General features: G+C 32.5%; 2 protein-coding genes across 2 annotated transcripts; one reads left to right on the forward strand and one right to left on the reverse strand.

The window, feature by feature from the left end:
* The first annotated feature begins 1,129 nt into the window (after positions 1 to 1,129).
* Positions 1,130 to 5,809, forward strand: LOC145617247 (uncharacterized). The gene is made up of 5 exons (XM_081671940.1): positions 1,130 to 1,466; positions 2,640 to 2,891; positions 4,376 to 4,519; positions 4,605 to 5,297; positions 5,389 to 5,809. Exons 1-5 carry the CDS (start codon positions 1,356 to 1,358, stop codon positions 5,626 to 5,628), a joined length of 1,440 nt encoding a protein of 479 aa, XP_081528066.1. The 5' UTR covers positions 1,130 to 1,355; the 3' UTR covers positions 5,629 to 5,809.
* Positions 5,810 to 7,941: 2,132 nt separating this feature from the next.
* Positions 7,942 to 11,466, reverse strand: LOC145616931 (uncharacterized). Its single transcript, XM_081671647.1, has one exon. It carries the CDS (start codon positions 11,464 to 11,466, stop codon positions 7,942 to 7,944), a length of 3,525 nt encoding a protein of 1,174 aa, XP_081527773.1.
* Positions 11,467 to 12,162: the final 696 nt, after the last annotated feature.

Below are 12,162 nucleotides of genomic sequence, written 5' to 3' on the forward strand. Positions count from 1 at the left end.
TGGATTTTTAACTCCCACTACGCGGAGTAAGTTGAAGATTATGGACTTTGTATGACCTAGTCTTTCCCCTTGATAGCATTATGTAAAAAAGTTACTAGCTTGGGGGGTGTGCACACTTAGGTGGTAAAATGATTTACGAAAATGAGGATTGATCCATCCTATTCGGAATTATCTTTGGAAAGTTGGTTGTTTCGGAAATTGGCTCTTTTGACAAGTTTTTATACATGAATTTTTATTCATGAATGATTTGGATAAATTATTTATTAAAGTTAAATCTCTTCGAAAGCATGTTTAATTAATTAAATTGATTTTACATGTCTAGCATTTGTATGTACTTAGCATTTTGGCTAATACGTATTCGTTTTGTTTTGGCTTGGCCCTACTTATCATTTTGATGAGTAGATAGGTGATGACTACCAGACGACGTGAACTATATGCTGCATTGGGAACGATGGGCGGTGATCACTTTAATTTAGTAAACATAGTATTAGTGCTGTAGTTACCTTGGAAGTGTTTCAAATTATTACTATTACTATTATTATTATTAATGAAGATAAGTATTGTTTTCCGCTGCAAAACTCTGTTAAGTCATACGTAATCACGTAGCGGTAATATTCCCATGTTACTCCCTAAGTTGGATTATTATTATTAATATTAGAGAGTAATTTGGGGGTGTTACAGTCCCTTATTGTGAAATTTCACGTGAATTAATAAACTTAAATAAGAAGTAGTAAAAGTATATTTGAAATGTAAATTTACATAAGTATGCAAAAAAGTATAGAGAGAAAGTAATTAAATTTTTCAAAATGTAAAATTTATTTAAAAAAGTTAAATTTATACAAATATTTTTGTAAATTAGAGGAAATTTTGGTAAAAAAATTAACAGTAATGGTTGTTAGAAATTACCGAGTATAAATGAGATGAACATTTTATGACTAAAATTTGAAAAAAAATAACAACCATTAAGAAACAGAGAGGGTAATTAGACAAAGTTCAAACTCAAACTCGGGTAGACTTTGTTGCAGTTGACACCTCATATAAAACAGTGCAACTCCCAATCTTTCTACTAGTATCCGTCATTTTCTGTTGTACATCAACAACACCCCAAGACATGAATTACACAAACCCCACTCCAAATGTCCTTGTTTGTCTTTCCCTTTAATATTGATGCTTTTTAGTTTTTACCAATCTTCATTTAATCTCAAAATTAACACTATTCACATAAATTCCAGAAGTTTTTGGTAGGGTTTGTTATTCCCATAATTTCATATCTTACTGTACTTGGATTCCCTCATTGATTGCATTAGAACTAGCACCGAATCGCACAGTTTTCCAAATTCTGCTCAACAAAAAAAATGTTGACAAATTTGAAGAAAAATCATGGAGATTGGTTTTCTGGTAGTTTGAATAGAGAATTGGGTTTAACTCAGCCTAGAAGCTTCACTCGTCGCCTTTCGGCGTCTCAGGTGATTATCCTTTTGTTCGTGAATTTGTTAATTCAATCATTTGAATGATTTTTAGTGTATGATTTATTAGCTGATTATTTATATTGATCAAAACTTATCTTTGATTTTTATTTCTTGATGTATTATTTTTAGTGAAAAGATTGTTATAGTTTGTGAATTGGATGATTAAAATTTTTTGTGTTAGAATGCTTTTCATAGGAAGAAGTGTTTTTGGATAAGATTGTTAATGATTTTTTTTTTACCCAGTATTTGAATTGTTAAAAGGTATTATGTAGTTTTGCTTGTGTAATTCGGAAGCAAAAGATGGCTTAGTTGCTTTTCTTACACTTAGAAAGAGAAGTTTGTCTTATAATTGTTTTGTTTCTCAATTAATTGGAAAGTGAGGTTCCTTAATAACAAGTTGGCATTGGCTTATATGCCTAATGAAACTCCCTTGAATGTGTCTAGAAGACTTACATTTTATAATTTTTTCAAGTGAAATTTTCTTGAGTGAATTAAACAATTTTTTCTTGGTCGCTTCCTGTTCCTCCACAAAACAAGTAAAACAGTGAATGGATTCCACTATGAGGGTCCAATACTCATTTACGGTGTGTTTGGATAGAAGGAAATGGAAGGAAAAGAAGGGGAGGGAAATGGAGAGATGTGATATCTTTCATTTGGATAACAAATGAGGAAGGAAGGGAATTGGAGGGGAGAGAAATGGAGGGATTAAATTGTAGGAAAATGATCCCTCCAACAATGAAGAGATTTGGAAGGAAAACTCACTATTCTTCTCTCCCTTCCCTCCTCTTCTCCTCCCTCCCCTTCTTTTCCTTCCTCTAGTGTTATCCAAACACACTGATAATGTTGAATTGAGAGAAATTTGAGTTATTATGATCGGTGTTCCATTAAGGGGTGTTTAAAGACAACTTTTCTAGTTGGGAGGGTTAGGTGTGTGCAAATGGACTTGTCTAGATCTTGCTACTGACAATTTTCACACTTGTTTGTAGTCATCATTGTTGTATAAGTTTATCTAAAGCTTACTAAGATAGGATATGCACTCCTTTAGCACTGTAATTTTGTATTGAATAATATGTTATATAAAAGATAAATCCTAGTTACTGCAGATTTGTAACTTGCATAATATATTGCTTGTTGCCTTGTTTTTCTGACTGCTGCTGCACTTCTATGTAGGGGCTTGTTCAAAAACTTGACTTGTATGCGAAGTTGGTTGGTCATGAGGGTTGCGTCAATACTGTGGAATTTAATTCAACTGGCAAGACTTTGGTTTCAGGTTCTGATGATAAACAAGTTATCTTCTGGGATTGGGCATCTAAAAGTAAAACATTTGCATATCCATCTGGTCACTTAGAGAATATTTTTCAGACCAAGATAATGCCGTTTAGTGATGATCGGATAATAGTCACATCTGCAGCAGATGGACAGGTAATTCTAACACTTGGGGAATCTACTCATCTTAGCATTTTCTTTTCTTTTTTATAATCATTCTCTATCGCTAGTGTATCTTATTGTGTTTTGCGTAGTTGCTTGCACACTGAACAGTTTTATTTGTGTATTATTGCAATAAGTTTATCAGCTCTTAATTAAAAGCAATAAAAGGGGGAAATGATTCAAACGAATGTACCACGAGAGAGCATGGATAAGTTGCCACAATTATCTGCTTTATAATTCTCAGAATTTGGTTCATTTCTATAACTTTAAAACAAAAACACTTACCGGGTGCAGAAAAGAGTTAAATTTCCTACAGCAGACCTGGGATAAGGCACCTTGACCCGGTGCAAGCTGCTGGCTTCCATAGCAGTGTTGGTTTATGCAATTTGGCAGGTTCGAAATGGAGCTGTTTGACATAAAAAGGTAGGTAGGGTAAGGTTGATAAATTGTGCAAAATTAATATAATGTAAAGCTGAGAGTTGGAGAAATATTTTGGTAAAGAAATAACTAGTACCAACAAGGATTGTTTTAATCCCCTGCTATGGGATATACTCAAGGTTTGTACAGGCCTGCTAGTGTTGTTTTCCTTGGATCAGGAGTCTCGTCCTAATGTCAAGGAGGCAGTAGGCTGTAATTTGTTTTCTCTGGTGATCAATACTATCCTAATACGAATATTAAAAAGGTAGACTCTTATAGGATATTGGGTCAGGATTGTAAGATGAATAAGTAACTGAGTGCCCCAGCTTGAGTCTGTCTAGCTGGCTTTATAACAAGTACCTATAGTAGTCCAATGTTCCTATATTAATCAGGTTTTTACGCTGGAACAAAGAAATGAAAATAAGCATCTACATCATTTGTTTCAGGTTATTTCTTGGGTTCTGATTGCTTAACGAGGAAATTTGAGCTTTGAGACTTGGAACCAAAACTTGATGCTTATATTTCTTAAAATGTAATTCATACAAGCCCTTTGGTTTATATTGGATTTTAGGGTTCATAAATAGGTAGTATTTATTGACCTTTAGTTTTATACGTCCTCCATTCCCAAATATTGCAGCATAAGGTTGGGACACGGATTTTAAGAAGAGGGGAGAGATAGCGAAAAGCTAAGGAGAGAGAAAGAGAGGAATAATGATAGGGATCCATGTGATAAAGGAGAGAGAAAGAGAGAAAACATGTGTAAATAGGGAAATGTTGCAATACTTATGAAACTTCTTAAAATGGTAATTGTTGCAATATATGTGGAACGATGGAAGTATAAGATTCTAGACCTAATATCGTACTTATAGTGTATATTAATGTGGTAGGTAGTCTAGGTACCAAATTGTGCCAGATGTGAGTATTTCTAGAGTTTGCATAATACAGGCCTAATTAAAGAGAAGAGAACCTTGAAACCTGTTTCTGATCATCAAATCCTCCTTTAAGCCCCCAGAATGCTTTTGATCTAATCTACCAAATTCTATTGCTTAATATATCCTCAGGTGAGAGTTGGTCAAGTCTTACAGGATGGAAGTGTTGATACAAAAAGGTTAGGGAAGCATCGAGGAGCTGTCTTCAAACTTTCTGTGGAACCTGGAAGTCCTTACATCCTTTACAGCTGTGGTGAGGATGGCTTTGTTCAACATGTATGTCCAAAATGCTTATAGCAGTATGTAATCTTTTCAATAGCTGCCTGTTATATTATCAATGTTTCCTTTTCCCAATTTGCAGTTTGATCTGAGAAGCAATTCTTCCACAAAGCTCTTCTCTTGTTGCTCCTTTACAGTAGGTGACAGGTCTGATTTTTCAAGTAGAGTCCGATTGAACGGAATTGTGAGTGATCCGAGAAATCCTAATTATCTTGCTGTTGGAGGCTCTGATGAATATGTGCGTGTATATGACATGAGAAAATGCCATTGGGATGCCTCCAGTAATTTAGATAGACCAGTGAATACATTTTGTCCTCATCATCTCAAAGAGAGTGGCAATGTTCATATCACAGGGCTAGCTTACTCAAATGCAGGTGAGCTGCTTGTCTCGTATAATGATGAGCTCATATACTTGTTTCAAAAATGCATGGGAATGGGAACAAATCCGAGGTTAATATCTTCTGAAGAGCTTCAGAAATTGGAAGAGCCACAAGTTTTTTCTGGACACAGAAATTCACAAACAGTTAAAGGCGTCAACTTTTTCGGCCCCAATGATGAATTTGTTGTTAGTGGTTCAGATTGTGGCCATATCTTCATTTGGGACAAAAAGGACTCAAAACTTGTACGTTTGATGGTTGGAGATAGACATGTAGTTAATCAGCTTGAGCAGCATCCATCCATGCCTGTCCTTGCCACTTGTGGTATCGAAAAAAGTGCAAAAATCTGGTCTCCGGTTTCTAAGATAGTTCAGCCCCTGCCCACTGATGTAAACGAGGTTAATATCCCTTCTAATCCTGGCTCTTTCTAGGTTTGGGTGTTGGATATTGCCTTTACATATGTATATAAACAACTGATTTTGTGTACAGATTATGGAGTCTAACCGACAAGGGAGAGAGGATCATTCGCGGGTGACTCTCACCCCTGATGTTATAATGCATGTATTACGACTGCAGAGACGACAAACACTGGCTTTTGTTGAAAGGCGGCCCAGGAGAGGTAACGGTGAGAGTGAGGATGACGATAGTGAAGGAGAAGCTTATATATTAAGGTTTTCTGATAGGGATGCTGCCACAGATGGTGATCCTAGAGAATGCAACATTAGCTAGTTTTCCATCTGATAAGAAGATGTCACTTTCTTCCGTTGGTGTTATTTTTTTTCTCCTTTTCTCTTTCTCTATGCTGGTCACTACTTGCCTGTAAATTGTAATGTTTAATGCGCTTGTAATATATTATGAGGGTTGTTTGCTATAAAAAATAATAAAAGGTGATATCAGTATCTTGCGGAAACAGATTGTATTGTACTGATGATTATTATTAGTATCTTCCAACATCCCAAATCCGTTTGAATATGCAATGAGTAATGCAGAATAATGCTACGATTCTCCGTACACAGAGTACATTGGAGGAAGGTATGGTAGTGCTTGACATTCTTGTATTAGGTGTTTCTCATTTTTGGAAATTTTACTCATCCCAATATAATTCGTCTTTTTGAAGCCGTTGAGGTTGAGATAATTTTATTATTATTATTATTATTATTATTATTATTATTATTATTATTATTATTATTATTATTATTATTATTATTATTATTATTATTATTATTATTATTATTATTATTATTATTATTATTATTATTATTATTATTATTATTATTATTATTATTATTATTATTATTATTATTATTATTATTATTATTATTATTATTATTATTATTATTATTATTATTATTATTATTATTATTATTATTATTATTATTATTATTATTATTATTATTATTATTATTATTATTATTATTATTATTATTATTATTATTATTATTATTATTATTATTATTATTATTATTATTATTATTATTATTATTATTATTATTATTATTATTATTATTATTATTATTATTATTATTATTATTATTATTATTATTATTATTATTATTATTATTATTATTATTATTATTATTATTATTATTATTATTATTATTATTATTATTATTATTATTATTATTATTATTATTATTATTATTATTATTATTATTATTATTATTATTATTATTATTATTATTATTATTATTATTATTATTATTATTATTATTATTATTATTATTATTATTATTATTATTATTATTATTATTATTATTATTATTATTATTATTATTATTATTATTATTATTATTATTATTATTATTATTATTATTATTATTATTATTATTATTATTATTATTATTATTATTATTATTATTATTATTATTATTATTATTATTATTATTATTATTATTATTATTATTATTATTATTATTATTATTATTATTATTATTATTATTATTATTATTATTATTATTATTATTATTATTATTATTATTATTATTATTATTATTATTATTATTATTATTATTATTATTATTATTATTATTATTATTATTATTATTATTATTATTATTATTATTATTATTATTATTATTATTATTATTATTATTATTATTATTATTATTATTATTATTATTATTATTATTATTATTATTATTATTATTATTATTATTATTATTATTATTATTATTATTATTATTATTATTATTATTATTATTATTATTATTATTATTATTATTATTATTATTATTATTATTATTATTATTATTATTATTATTATTATTATTATTATTATTATTATTATTATTATTATTATTATTATTATTATTATTATTATTATTATTATTATTATTATTATTATTATTATTATTATTATTATTATTATTATTATTATTATTATTATTATTATTATTATTATTATTATTATTATTATTATTATTATTATTATTATTATTATTATTATTATTATTATTATTATTATTATTATTATTATTATTATTATTATTATTATTATTATTATTATTATTATTATTATTATTATTATTATTATTATTATTATTATTATTATTATTATTATTATTATTATTATTATTATTATTATTATTATTATTATTATTATTATTATTATTATTATTATTATTATTATTATTATTATTATTATTATTATTATTATTATTATTATTATTATTATTATTATTATTATTATTATTATTATTATTATTATTATTATTATTATTATTATTATTATTATTATTATTATTATTATTATTATTATTATTATTATTATTATTATTATTATTATTATTATTATTATTATTATTATTATTATTATTATTATTATTATTATTATTATTATTATTATTATTATTATTATTATTATTATTATTATTATTATTATTATTATTATTATTATTATTATTATTATTATTATTATTATTATTATTATTATTATTATTATTATTATTATTATTATTATTATTATTATTATTATTATTATTATTATTTAATGGGTTTTTTTTTTTTTTTTTTTTTTTTTTTTTGACAACGGTAACAAACAGATTACATAGTAATACTAAAGCAAATAAAATTAATCGCCGCTTCTCCAGCTATCAGATGAGCTCTTTGAACGCGCTGACGATCCGCCTTGTGAACACTGCAAAATTGAAAGGCTGAGCCAAGATGCTGAATCTTGCGTATGAGCCAAAGGTAATCTATGTTACCCTTGCCATCCCCTCGAAGGAGGGACACAAGATTACAAGAATCAGTAAACACCATAAGAGAATGAAACCCACTGTCAAAGGCCCACTGTAACCCATACAAGCAAGACAGAGCCTCCGCATGTAAAGCTGAAGCGCCCACCCCGAAGTTACTTCCACCAATGATCCGATCATCGCACGGGCCATCATTATCCAAGCACCATCCCATACCGGCATGTTGAGAATCTGAGAACCAAGACCCGTCGATTTGCATTGACCGTAAAGCAGTCCCATGAGAATTTTGACCAAGCTGAGCTACTAAAAACCCAGGTGGAACAGGGGAATCAGAAGCACCCCGGACATCATTTGGGGATCCTGCAGAGGCATCCGAAGCTACAAAAATTGAATGAGATTCCATTACTGCTGCGAATTGTGAATCAAACGGACGCGATGCGGACGAATCCTTAAAGACTCTGGAATTCCGACATAGCCATAAACTCCAAAGCGTACCGACAAAGGTACCTAAGCGAGTACCAGATGGGCCATCCTGACTAATAAAAAGTCGGATATAATCTAGGATCCAATCTGAGAGAGAAAGGTTTCCATTGAATTCTGAGCGGATGCCAAGGCATCCACCCCTCCAAACTAATCGTGCAGTAGTGCACATTCTGAAAAGATGTTGCATGTCCTCTGGTTCTGAACGACAGAGGTCACAGAACACATCTTGAATCGGAACACCTCTGTGATGGAGCTGAACCTTCACTGCAAGAGCCCGGTGAAGCACTTTCCATAAAAACAACTTCCATTTAGGTTGTATCTGAAGAGACCACAGAACTTTCCAGAAGGAGTCAATACTAGAAGGTGTGGTTACAGGAGAAAGTTGTTGTTGAAGCATTGCGTAGCCTGTTTTCACCGAGTATGATCCTGATGGGGTAGCCGCCCAGAACCGGAAATCTTCCTGAGTCGTATCAGGAGCCTCCATTGCAAGGATTGTAGAGGCGGACGTAGGAACAAACCAGTCAACTACCTTAATAGTATCCCACAACCCTGTTTGAGGATGGATAAAGAAGCTAACTGTTTGCGCAGCAGAGGTTGACAAAGGAATTCCGGGTTTGAACTCCGGAACACTGCCCTTGACCCACCTGGTCGAGCCAGCCAGGGTGGAGAGGCCATTACCAATCTTCCAATTGGAGCCCTGTTTCAAAAGAGAGTCCGCCTTAAGTAACCCCCGTAAACCATACGAATGACGACCAGAAAAGGTACGACAATTATGAGGATTGGTGGATATGAAGGTGGTACGCGCCCCGAAAACTTTGGAAACTAGCAACTGTGGGTTAGAGTAAAGTCGCCAAACCTGTTTCATAAGCAACGCTTTGTTTAAGGAAGACAAACATCGAATGCCCAGACCCCCCAAGCCACGAGGAAGATGCATAGTATCCTTTTTCACCCAGTGCATACCCTTAGTTTCCGAATGTGCCCAGAAGAATCGCATGAGAAGGGAGTCAATTTTCCCAGTTACCGAGACAGGTAACTCATAGCAAGCAAGAACATGGGAGGCCATTGCAATAAGGATAGAGTTAATAAAAATTAACTTTTGCGATTGGGACATCCGGATAGAATTTAAACAATTAATCCTTCCAATGATTTTGTCGACAATGAACTGGAAATGGTCCTTCTTTTTTCCCACAAAGTCAATAGGAGCTCCCAGATGATGATCAAACACCTGAACGAGCTTTATTTGGAATATCGATTTGAAACCTGCCTGAGAGGAGGAACTGATATTCGGGCTAAACTTAATCAAGGACTTTGACAAGTTTAACTCTTCTCCTGAAATCTTCGTAAACCGTCGAATGGTCTGCATGATATTAGTACATGAAGCAGACGTAACCCGGAAAAAGATGAGCGCGTCATCCGCAAAGAATAAATGCGAGATGGAAGGGCTCGATCTAGATAGCTTAATTCCTTGAAAAAGCTTCATATCCTGTCCTTGGTGCAACATACGAGAGAATATATCCATGCAGAAAAGAAAAAGATAAGGAGAGATGGGATCACCCTGACGAAGACCACATTGTGGTTTAAAAGGCTCTGAGGTTGTGCCATTGATCAAGACTTTATAAGAAACTGTGGCAAGGCACTGTTGGATCATCTGAAGCCAACGTGCCGGAAAGCCATAGGCCTTTAAGACCTGCAAGAGAAAACTCCAGTGAACTCTATCATAAGCTTTGCTCATATCGATTTTGATTGAGGCAAGCCAATTAGTGCCAGTCTTAGAACAATTAATTTTCTCCATTAATTCATGGCTCAACAAAATATTATCTGTCATAACACGTCCTTGAACAAAGGCGTGCTGAGAATCAGAGATGAGAAGAGGAAGATACTGGCGAAGCCTGGCCACCAAGCACTTAGAAGCGCATTTGTACACTGTGTTGCAAAGGCTAATCGGACGCAAATGTCCCATCTCTGTTGGGGTACCAATCTTTGGAATCATTACAAGGAGAGATTGATTCCACTCTTTCAGAAGATATCCTGTCTGGAAAAAACTTTGAATGCCTGCAATAACCGAGTCTCCCACTACATCCCAGTGAGTTTTGAAGAACTCGACTGTGATTCCGTCCGGACCCGGAGACTTACAGTTCCCTAAAGAAAACATAGCAGTTCGGATCTCAGAAGCAGAGAAAGGCCGTTCCAAATTAGCGAGGTGCGAGGAATTAAAACGAGGAAGATCTAATTCACGAAGGACGATATCAATTTCGGGATCATAGGGAGGCAAACTATCAGTCTTGAAGGTTTTTTTCAGAGACGCCACAACGACTCGCTGAACATCTGTTTGGCCATGTTGGAGCGCTCCCAGATCATCTATCAACGAGGTAATCTCATTTTTTTTCTGACGACTTTTAACCTTTGTGAACAAAAGTTTAGACGGGCAATCGCCCTTCAGTATCCAGTTTTTCTTGCAACGTTGTCTCCAGTACTGTAGTTGCACCATGATATTTTCCTTCGACGAACCTATATTGGTCAGATAGAGCGAGGCATCAGAGACCGACTGGATAGTCTCTCCCTCAATGGAAAGGTCCTTAGAGAAATTTTTCCAGTCAATACCCCTGAATTTCTTATTATCGAGACACCATACCCTGATGAATGCTTTTACATGTTCCAGATTCTTTGAGAGAATGAACATAGGCGAGCCGGAGAAATGTCGTTGCCAAGTAGAGAGAACAGCGTCATGAATTTCCTTAAAGTTGAGACACCAATTATCCACTTGATATGGACGGTTTGAGTGTCTCTGGACCTGGGAGTCATCAAAACAAATAGCTGCATGGTCAGAGATTAGAATCGGTTGATTAAGAACGCGGCTATCTGGATAATTATGAAACCAATCCGAGGTCATATAGGCTCGATCCAAACGTTGTAAAATGAGTTGATTCATCTCCAATATCAAATCTTCTATTATACATGTATCAAAAAAATGCATATACAAATGTTATTGAAATTAAGAGGTTTGATGAGACGCAAAATGCAAAAATAACTTCAAAACGCAATCTTAAATACACTGTTTCGCCGCTCAAACATCATATAGCCACATGGCATAGTACAAAAGTTTAGGATTTGGATTAATGCAAGAAAACTTACAAGGATTTGCTCATCACAACCAATCAAAAAGACTAGTCCAATATTAGAGACCTTGGCAAATGATGGAGTCATTTTCATTGAAACACTCAAGTGCGTGACATTCACGTGATGTAAAACGCGAGTGTAATAACACCATTGAATTTATCAATATCTTTTCCTCCCCCCTTCTACCCTTCTCCCTCTCTCTCTCTCTCTCTCTCTCTCCACTTTCTCTCTCCTCATAAACGATCCAATTTAACACAGAGGTAAGAAAAACAAGGAAGATAAATACCCATCAAATTTCACGTTTGATTGAAATTCTCTCTCCTTCGAATCCTATCTCAGGTGATTTTTCCCCTTTTGTAATGTTGTAATTGTAATAAAAAAACCCAGAAAATTGACAAAATGATGCAGAAAACCCTAATTTGTTTTTAGGAAAACACTGATTTCTATCGGGGAAAGAGGAGCATAAAAA

The sequence above is a fragment of the Chenopodium album genome, chromosome 26 (assembly GCF_948465745.1).
Source record: "Chenopodium album chromosome 26, dcCheAlbu1.1, whole genome shotgun sequence".
In the NCBI taxonomy this organism is placed as follows: Eukaryota; Viridiplantae; Streptophyta; class Magnoliopsida; order Caryophyllales; family Amaranthaceae; genus Chenopodium; species Chenopodium album.

Bases quoted from the DNA above. Each gene is read 5' to 3' on its own strand.
- LOC145617247 (XM_081671940.1), top strand. From the start codon at position 1,356: ATGTTGACAAATTTGAAGAAAAATCATGGAGATTGGTTTTCTGGTAGT. The intron at 1,467-2,639 runs GTGATTATCCTT...ACTTCTATGTAG, and splicing joins GTCGCCTTTCGGCGTCTCAG to GGGCTTGTTCAAAAACTTGA. The intron at 2,892-4,375 runs GTAATTCTAACA...ATATATCCTCAG, and splicing joins CATCTGCAGCAGATGGACAG to GTGAGAGTTGGTCAAGTCTT.
- LOC145616931 (XM_081671647.1), bottom strand. From the start codon at position 11,466: ATGACCTCGGATTGGTTTCATAATTATCCAGATAGCCGCGTTCTTAAT.